Raw genomic sequence first — 10,446 nt, 5'->3', positions numbered from 1 at the left:
TTAGCGCCCTCTTTTGGTGTTTTTGTTATGGTAACTTTTTTTTTTTTGGAAAGCATATATCAAATTCTTTTAGCCTGTTTCATAATCGTAATTATTCCGTTTCCACATTGAAAAAGAGTTTTAATGCATTTATTTCATTGTTATAGTGTGAGAATATACATTTATTTATTACTTTGTAGGTTCTAGGATTGATTTTTCCCTAAAGCATGGATATTAAAAAAAGCTTTTTGAAAACAAATGCATTTATTAACAGCATTAAAAAAACATTTTACCAAAAAACTACAACAGTAATTTCTGGACTATAAATCGCGTTTTTTTTTTCATAGTTTTGGGATTGACAACAGGACGATGTAGAAAAAGACAAAATTTCAACGTTTCAACATTGTACTATGATAATGTTTTCTTTTCTCTGGACACATCAGGACCTACAAAGAGTATACAGCATTAATGCAAATTTTATCATTGGGGTCATGAGCAGATGTATCAAAAGTATTCACATTGACTACTCAAGTATAGATAATGAGATTGAAACATGATTTAAAATCAGTTGAAGTAGCTAGCTTTTTACTCAACTGTAAAAGTATTGGTAACTATTTGAAATGTAAAAATTATGCAAGGAGAAAAAATACAACGAACTGGAAGCCGTCAAACATAGTTACACAAATAAATTAGGTGTCTGGTTACAATTTTTATTGTTTTGATGCAGCCGTCAACTCAAATCCACATTTTCAAAACAGTTAACACAGAGGGCTAAACATGCCACAGTGGTCAAAATGACACATTTTGTTTGCAAAAGGCTCTAACTGTGCCAAAATATTTAAAATATGAAACAAAAGCACAAATGAGCAACTCCAATAAATAATAAATAATCATTACCCAATGGGCAACAAAATACTGCACTCGTGTGAATCAGTGCACCATTGCTTGTCATCGCAGCCTATACGTATACAGCTTACATTGCAGCTTATACACAGCTTACATGCAGTCAAATGTGCCCTCTTGCAAAAAATGCATCAAGAATCAGATAGGCTTTTTTTTCTGACTGTGGCTGACAAATGAAATATTCACACAGAGAATACGTGGAAAAAATACATTATTGTGTGAGAAATTAGGAAAGTAAAAAAAAAGAAAAAAGTATTTTACAATAAAGAACAGAAATCTATAGTAGGCCTATACTATAAGAGTACAAGAGATAGCCACAAATGATATTCGTGTGTCTCTTCTGAGCCCTTCCGGCTAGACTTCCACCTCGCGCACACACTCCTCTTCCTCTGACTTCTCTACCTCTTACTCTCACTCTACCTCTCATCTGTCTTAGACCTCCTCGATCCATGCTTGCAAAAAACAACACAGGCTTGAAGACTGATATCAAATTGAAACATTTTGTGAAGTGTCAGACAGGTGCTTTTAATGATTGCATACTGATCAGGGAGTTTCTACGAGCTCGGAGCATATGGTTTCTGTTTCGGAAGTGCGGCTAAAACAATGGAGTTTGGACTTGAATTACATCTGTGTTAACTGTTTTGCAAAAGGGTGGGAAAATTGTGTCAATCCAATGACAATGGGTTACATATTTGCATGAGCCATCTTCACCTCAACTGAGATGGTGATGATGAAGACTGAGAGGTTCCCAGTTTCTTCAAACAGGTCAAAGCAATCAATAAAAACTGTAACACTGCTTGACACGCCCACTCGCCCAAGCTGTCGGAAGCGAAGATGAAAAAGCTCTTGTATGCAAGAGTTTTTTTTTTTTTTTTTTACGACTTACAAGACAAGTTAGGATAGTCACGCCGGAGTGCCTGGGAGAGCGGAGGCTTCGTGGCCGTTTGTCTGCCGTCGATCATCGGACGCAAAGTATGGCTGCGGATCAAGAGGTTTGTGCGGCTTCGTGCACCAACTGCACCCTTCTCTTAGAGAGGTTGTCCCTGCTAGAGGGACGTGCCCGCCAGTTAGAGCAGGATTGCGCGATAACTGTAGATGTGGCGGATACAGACGCGGGCTGTAGTCAGCCCGCTAGCCCAGTTAGCATTAGCCCCAAGCGGCTTGCTAATCGCGATGAGCCAGGTAAGACGCATAGCCGTCCAAAGTCATCTCGGTCTACTGGCCCTCGCACTTTGGTCATAGGTGACTCCATTACCCGGAATATTACGCTTAAAAATCCAGCCACGGTAATGTGTATTCCTGGGGGCAGAGCACCCGACATAGAAGCTAATCTTAGGGAGCTGACTCGCAATAGGTCTAGTCAACAGCGTAGTTCCATCAACACTAGCTACTCGGACATAGTGATACACGTCGGCTCCAATGATGTTAGGATGAGGCAATCGGAGATCACAAAGAGAAACATAGCGAGGACTTGTGATCTCGCCAGAAAGATGAGTCGGCATCGAGTATTTGTCTCTGGCCCCCTGCCTGGGAGAGGCACTGATGAGAGGTTTAGTAGATTAGTCTCCCTTAATCGATGGATGGCTGGGTTCTGTAAGAAGCAGGGACTGTATTTTATAGATAACTGGCCTTCCTTCTGGGGCCGCCCCAACCTGCTGAGGAAGGACGGCCTTCACCCTAACCGTGCAGGCGCCTTCACTCTTTCTAGGAATATATATTACTGTTTGAGCCACACATGACAGGTCACTTTAGAGCAGGCCGGGTCACAGGTGATTAGACCACCTGTCAAAATGGGTTTGGAGTCTGTTAAGATAAAGTTAACTAGCGCTAGGCTAGACTCCCAGCATGCACATAGCTCCTTGTGTAGACTAGAGCGTGATAGTTTGAATAGTGCTACAGTACACATAAATGCACTTTCTACTGGGGTAGTAGACAAATCCAATCACTCCACCCCGACCGGTTTTGCTGATGAAACGGTGCCGGTTTCAGATAATTCTACACGTGTAACAAATATTTACTATCAGATTCCCACGGTCGTATCATCCCACCGCACTAACAAACATTTGAGAGGTGATGTCAGGCCGAGAGAACACAATCTTACTCGCATCTCGTATAAATATCCTTCGATAGATACGCACCCGGATCGACCAATTACACTTAAACTTGGTTTTATGAATATTAGATCGCTCCATACGAAAGCCATTCTCGTTAATGATCTCATCACAGAACATAATCTAAACGTTTTTGGTCTCTGCGAGACCTGGTTAAAACCTAATGAACTGATGCCGCTTAATGAGGCCTCGCCTCCAAATTTTGTGAGCTCGCATGTGGCGCGTCCTCGAAAAAAGGGTGGGGGTTTCGCCCTCATCTCGAATTCCGAGCTTAGTTTTAGGCCTCGTTCGATCAACGTATTTAAAACATTTGAGGTTCTCACTGTCCGATCCACCGCTTTACAGTCATTTTATCTTGCTGTTATTTACCGTCCACCCGGGGCTTACTCTGGGTTCCTGGAGGAATTTTCTGAATTTATGGCTGATCTAGTAACCAATGCGGATAATATAATTATCATGGGCGATTTCAACATCCACATGAATTTACCGTCAGAGCCACTTACTTCGGCGTTTCAGACTTTAACTGATACGTTTGGTTTTACGCAAGCCGTACAGGCAGCAACGCATAAGAATGGAAATACCATAGATCTGGTATTATCCCGAGGACTTGCAACCTCAAATATAGCAGTACTGCCATACACTACTGTTTTGTCTGATCATTACTTAATAAAGTTTGAAATTCTAGTTCCTTGTCAAAGACAAGAGAGCAATCAGCATTATTGGAGCCGTCATTTCAACTCCATGACTGCAACGGCGCTATCTGAGATACTGTCGCCGGCAACCGCTATATTTCTCACATACGCCGGCTCTATTGATAATCTTACAAATGAATTCAATGCGACATTGTTAAATGCCATTGACGCTGTGGCGCCGTTACGTCTGAAAACTCGCCGTAGAGTGCCTACTCCGTGGTTCACAGATGAAACGCGTACGCTTAAGCAATTATGTAGAAAGCATGAGCGCAGATGGCGTCTAACCAAACTTGAGGTTTTCAATCAGGCATGGCAGGATAGCCTCCTGAAATATAAAGATGCGCTTATCTTAGCAAAAACTCTGTATTTTTTGCAAGTTATTAATCTCAATAAAAATAATCTGAAACACCTATTTGATACAGTGGCAAAGCTGACTCTGCGCCAGCCGACCACCGATAGTTCCTTCCACTCAGCTGACGAGTTCATGAAATTTTTTGCTCAAAAGATTGAATCCATTAGGGATGAGATCAAGAATACCATTCCAATCGCTCGGTCAAGCTCGCCGTTTACCAACGCTGATGATCATGCAACAACCCTCTCAACTTTTAAAAGCGTGTCTCTTGAAAGGCTTACACAATTGGTTAGTGCGGCTAAACAAACAACATGTTTACTCGACCCTCTTCCAGCCAAACTACTTAAAGAATTATTTCAAATTTTAGGACCGTCCGTCTTAAATATAATCAATCTGTCTGTCTCCTCTGGGATAGTGCCAACAGCCTTTAAAACCGCTATCATTAAACCGTTACTTAAGCGACCAAATCTTGACCCGGACTGTCTCAGTAATTATAGGCCAGTTTCAATCCTCCCATTCATAGCAGAACTTCTTGAAAAAGTAGTAGCGCAGCAGCTTATTGATTACATGGTCGCCAATAATCGATATGACACTTTTCAGTCTGGTTTTAGAGCTAATCATTCCACTGAGACAGCACTTTCTAAAGTGACTAATGATCTCCTCATAGCTATGGATTCAAACACTTCGTCTGTACTGTTACTACTCGATCTTAGTGCTGCCTTCGACACTGTAGACTTAGATATTTTATTAGGGCGTCTTAAAAGTTGTGTTGGTATTTCAGGGTCAGCACTAGGCTGGTTCCATTCCTATCTATCAAACAGGACGCACTGAGTGGTCCATGGCAATGCGTCCTCGGAGCTCTATAATGTTACGTGTGGTGTCCCACAGGGATCGGTTCTCGGACCAATTCTTTTTAATATTTATATGATTCCGCTTGGCGACATAATACGTAAATATAATATTAGTTTTCAATGCTATGCGGATGACACCCAATTATATATGCCGTTATCGATGACAGATCCGCGGGATTGTTGTAATCTTGAGGCGTGCCTTGCGGAGATCAAGCAATGGATGTCTTTCAACTTCCTTCGTCTTAACCCAGATAAAACTGAGATGTTGATAATTGGGCCAACTCGTTATCAACACTTATTCAAGGAAACCGCTATAACTATAGATAACCGTACTATCACTCAAAGCGATACTGTAACTAATCTCGGGGTAATACTTGACCAAACTCTCTCCTTTCAAAAGCACATTAAGAATATAACCAGAATCGCGTTTTTTTTACCTTCGTAATATTGCAAAGATTCGTCCGATCCTCTCGACCGGTGATGCAGAAACTATTATTCATGCGTTCGTCACGTCGCGCCTGGACTACTGTAATGTACTATTATCGGGTCTTCCTAAGTCCCGCATCAAAAGTCTACAGTTAGTACAAAATGCTGCTGCAAGGCTGCTCTCTCGGGCAAGAAAATTTGATCACATTACCCCAATACTAGCCAACTTACATTGGCTCCCAGTCCATTTAAGATGTGATTTCAAGGTTCTTCTATTAACCTATAAAGCACTACATGGCTTAGCGCCTTCATATCTCGTCGACCTAGTTGTTCCTTATGTTCCGTCTCGTAACCTTCGTTCGCAAAACGCTACCCTTTTAGTAGCACCGAGGGTCAAGAAAATGTCTGCAGGCTCTAGAGCATTTTCTATTCGGGCTGCAGAGCTTTGGAATGCCCTACCAATGGATATTAGAATTGCTACCTCAGTAGAAACATTTAAGACACGTTTAAAGACACATTTCCATGACATGGCCTTTAACTAACCTGTAGTGGCCGATTCGGCTGGAGTTTGTTTTCTCTCCCTCTCCACTCCCTCCCTCCCCGGCCGGGGAGGTGGTTAGGTGGCACCCATGCTGACAGCGGCTATCTGGATTCTCGTGGGTTAATTCAGGATGGGGGAACTGCAGCTCAACCTCCTCGTAGACACTGCCAGGACAATTGAGGGCTCCTTCGGCAGACCTCTGCTCTGACATGGACATCCACTTTTTATTTCATTGATGTTCATGTTGTATCATTTGTGCCCTCTCTGCATCCATTCCAACCTGGTGATCCTGAAAGGGGGATCCTTCCATCTGTGGTCCCTTCTCAAGGTTTCTTATTTTCCCCCAGTAGGGGTTTTTAAGTTTTTCCTTGCCCTTTTGGGAGCTTAAGATCAGGGGATGCTTTGAGAATAATTGTCAATTTCTGTCTATGTGAAGCCCTTTGAGACTGCTTGTGATTTAGGGCTATACAAATAAACTTGACTTGTACGCATGTGTTCAGTGTTTCCGGTGAAGCATTTACCTTGAAGTTCCAGACACAAGTGGCGTGTCGTTGCTCGACCAATCTTCGGGCAACTTGATGTATTAAGCGTTGAGAAGAGGGTAGGAAAGCGTAGAAGAGAGGCAAAATTAAGATTGCTTCCTTCAGGCTGCAAAAAACAGTGGCAGCATCACCATTAAGAGCCTTTTGATGCTCCTTGTATGTACAGTGCCTTGCGAAAGTATTCAGCCCCCTTGAACCTTTCAACATTTCGCGACATTTCAGGCTTCAAACAAAGATATAAAATTTAAATATTTTGTCAAGAATCAACAACAAGTGGGACACAATCGTGAAGTGGAACGAAATTGATTGGATAATTTAAACCTTTTTAACAAATAAAAATCTGAAAAGTGGGGCGTGCAATATTATTCGGCCCCCTTGCGCTAATACTTTGTAGCGCCACCTTTTGCTGCAATTACAGCTGCAAGTGCAGAACCCTGAGACTATCAAAGAGCAGGTGCATTAATACGGAGACTTGATTACACACAGGTGCATTCTATTTATCATAATCAGTCATTTAGGACAACATTGGATCATTCAAAGATCCTCACTGAACTTCTGGAGTGAGTTTGCTGCACTGAAAGTAAAGGGACCGGCTAATATTTCACGCCCCACTTTTCAGTTTTAGTTTAAAGTTTAAATTATCCAATCGATTTCGTTCCACTTCACGATTGTGTCCCACTTGTTGTTGATTCTTGACAAAAATTAAAATTTTATATCTTTATGTTTGAAGCCTGAAATGTGGCAAAATGTTGAAAGGTTCAAGGGGGCCGAATACTTTCGCAAGGCACTGTACGTCTTAAGTTGGTAAATTAAAATGAACTGAGGCAATGTAACATACAAGTAAAGAAGGCGCTGCACTGTTTAGCTTAGATTTTTTATGTAGCTGTCCATGAAGACCTGACAAGTGCTACAAACGTGAAAAACCTTGTTTAAAGCACACAGATGCAGTAGAGTTACCGCAAAATAAGTTCTGATAAGTCTGTTTATATTGAAAAATACAAAAAGCATTTAAAAGTACAATAAAGTGTTTAAACTAAAATAAAGTTTCATGAAAGTCTTGTGTGGATATTGTAACAATATATTTTCTCTATTGCGGCTGGTTTTGGAACCAATTATCCGCGATAAACGAGGGATTATTGTACCACCCTTGAGGTGGAGCCACGACTGTCGGGCTGGGTGGTTACCAAGTTGGGCACACCATACAAGTCAGACAAGTTTTTCTTTTTTTTAGGCTGTGTCATAAGAAGTGTCCTGTCACCATGGGTTTGCGTGCTAGTGAATATTTTACTAATACATTTATCCAAGCTACATTGAAAGGGCTCTCAACATAACCATCCACTCAGTCAATTTGCTCATCACTAAAATATAATGTATTTAAGGAGCACTGAATGTAGATGATTATTTAGGTTAATTTGGCAGATTATATGATTCTTGCTCAGACTTTTTTTGCAGTATGAATTAAATATAATGGAAAATCATAAGCACCGTACGTGTCCTTGGTCCTTATGTTAGATTGATGAACTTGTTGCAATGGTTCACTGTGGACTTTTGGACAGTTACAGCTTTAATGACCACAATATCTGGATGCATAAAAATATATATTTCTGTAACCCCCAGTTGTTGGAGGACGAAATCTAACATGGTAAATACTCATGATACAGTTGTGTATATAAAGGGGCATTTTCCATGTCTTGGATTTGAAATGCCCATCCTGAGGATGCCTAATCACAAACAGAATATGCTACTGTAAAGAGAAAAGTAACAAAGGTAGAAACAATCTCTTGCTATAGTTAGTAAACCCCTAAGGAGAGGTTTTGAGGACAGGGTTAAAAAAAATAAGGATAGAGACTAATACTTATCATATTGCAATTAACATGGTATATCATCAAATTATCATTATACAGAATTTTTTTTTTTTAATGACAGTTAGTACCAATCTGTTTTGTGAGTCCAGGCCTTTTCCTTAGAAAGAAGGGTTGGACGTCTTGCCTGGTATCAGGGTGGGGCTGAGTGTAGTGGGTTATAGGAAGAGCTTCAATACCTACACCAATAGACCGTTCCACTGTCACCATGGTAACAATATATGGTGGAGCATGGGAGGATCTGAAATATGAACATAATTTAAATCTTCCCCGATGCCACTCCAATACAAATACTGTGAATGAATCAATTAGCGTTCAATTGGGTGTGGCATATTGATTATGAATTTATAATTTGTAGACTCGGATGAGATGTGTGACATTTTGTTTACAAAGCAACAGTTAGCAGTGTTCGTCATCTGTCAACTTGAGGAAAATGGCAGTTGAGGCAAAATCCTGCTTCCTACTAATGTAGCAAAGAGAGGAGGAATTTCATGCAGTAATGCCGTCCACAAAGGGAATCACTTGTTGAGCGAGTGACCCCAACAATTAGCTTCGCACTAACTCGCAAATAGGACACAAGCGGGTGGATTTAAAATTGGACCAAAACAATAATCAGTTGAAGAAATTGATTGAGGTGAGGTACCATAGAAATTAAAGTAAATAGGTTTTACAATGAAACAAACACCATGCAGGCAGGTGGCCGCCAGCTGCCGGAATAGACATCAATGCATAGTGCTTGTGCTCTGATTGTCTCTCTGTTAAATCTATCCATCCATCCCTTTTCTATCCCGCTTGTCTCCACAGGGGTCGCGGGCGTGCTGAAGTAAAGCACGCCTACTCCAGCACGGGCAGTAGGCAGGGTGTCCCCCGCCTACTGCCCGATGACTGCTGGGACAGGCAGTAGGCGGGGGACACCCTAAACTGGTCGCCAGCCAATCGCAGGGCACACAGAGACGAACAACCATTTGCACTTGCACTCACACCTAGGGACAATTTGGAGTGATCAATCGGCCTACTAGGATTGTTTTGGGGATGTGGTACGAAACCGGACTGCCCGGAGAAAACCCACATGGGCACAGGGAGAACATGCAAACTACACGCAGGGAGGGCCGGAGGTGGAATCGAACCCGCACGGCTTGTATTATAGCGACAAGAAAAATCACAAAAACTGTTGGCAAATGTCTGGCGAACGTTTTGCCAACATTTGCGACAATGAAGAAACCCTGACGAACTTTGATGAGAATGCAACATTCATTGGCTTTGAAAACACTTGGACTTGTTCGCCACTCAGTGAGATAGAGGCTTAAGTGTCGTCATGAAATATGCTAGGTTTAGGCTTTATACAGAGACAATGATGATGCAACAAGCTCATTTGCAGGACAGGTTGGATGAGTGGGGAGAAGCTTACCATGACTCTGTCTCACTGCGTTGCCCGTTTTCTTCCTGAGTGGTTGCTCTTCTTGATTGACATTCTTCCTCTATGGGCAGATAAACACAGTGTCTAACTTAAATGTCATTAGTTGTCAGTACGATAGAGCTCATAGAAACATTCCCTTTTCATTGACCAGCTTCCCACCCTGATGTAATGTGATACATGTTGGCTCCAATAATACTAGGATGAGGCTACCGTTTTTTTCCGTGTATAGTGCGCCCCCATGTATAGTACGCACCCCTAAAAATGGCATGCTGATGCTGGAAAAAAGCTTGTACCCATGTATAATACGCACCCAATTTTTATGAATTTCTTTTTTAAAAAAAAAATTTAATTTTTTTTTTTTTTTTTTTTTTTAAGTCCCAAAGATCGTCACACACGCAGGGAGGCAATGGGTCCCATTTTTATAGTCTTTGGTATGGTCTTAACTAGGCTGGATGTCATTTTTTTTGTTGGCGTTGATTTCTCCGACTGCCCCTAAACGCACCACCGCGCTCCGTGCGCACACGGCGGCTCTGTATGGGAGAGACGTTGAAGAGGAATAAAAACACCCTTGGAAACCAAAACTTGCCCCTCGTCGTGACTCGGAGCCGCAACAAATGTTTCGGATTTGTGTAGGGTACATTGTGACAGACGGCAAACTAGCAGGTGATCGAGCGAGCGTCTGATACAAGAGCATTGCGGTCGTATGGAGCGTGTTTGAAGTGAACAGCAGAGACGAAAGGAACAAGGCAAAGTGTTGTGAAATAAAATAT

The 10,446-nt window shown here is 41.8% G+C and overlaps 1 protein-coding gene and 1 long non-coding RNA gene across 3 annotated transcripts in view; one reads left to right on the top strand and one right to left on the bottom strand.

The window, feature by feature from the left end:
- The first annotated feature begins 15 nt into the window (after positions 1-15).
- On the top strand, positions 16-6,498 carry LOC133155130 (uncharacterized). Its single transcript, XR_009714586.1, has 2 exons — positions 16-1,874; positions 5,927-6,498. It is a non-coding gene; the product is annotated as an uncharacterized LOC133155130 (long non-coding RNA).
- A 1,442-nt stretch (positions 6,499-7,940) lies between these two features.
- Positions 7,941-10,446, bottom strand: part of LOC133155129 (CUE domain-containing protein 1-like) — a 34,579-nt gene continuing 32,073 nt past the window's right edge. For both annotated transcript variants that reach the window (XM_061280157.1, XM_061280158.1), the window contains exons 10-11: positions 9,668-9,737; positions 7,941-8,500 (exon numbers count right to left, since the gene is read on the bottom strand). In XM_061280157.1, coding sequence (XP_061136141.1) covers position 8,500; positions 9,668-9,737 — 71 coding nt within the window. In that variant the 3' untranslated portion in view covers positions 7,941-8,499. The remainder of the gene's footprint in view (positions 8,501-9,667; positions 9,738-10,446) is intronic.

Source organism: Syngnathus typhle, linkage group LG6 (genome assembly GCF_033458585.1).
Source record: "Syngnathus typhle isolate RoL2023-S1 ecotype Sweden linkage group LG6, RoL_Styp_1.0, whole genome shotgun sequence".
NCBI lineage: Eukaryota > Metazoa > Chordata > Actinopteri > Syngnathiformes > Syngnathidae > Syngnathus > Syngnathus typhle.
The sequence above is the reverse complement of the archived record's forward strand: the minus strand, read 5'-3'. Positions and strand labels throughout refer to the sequence as shown.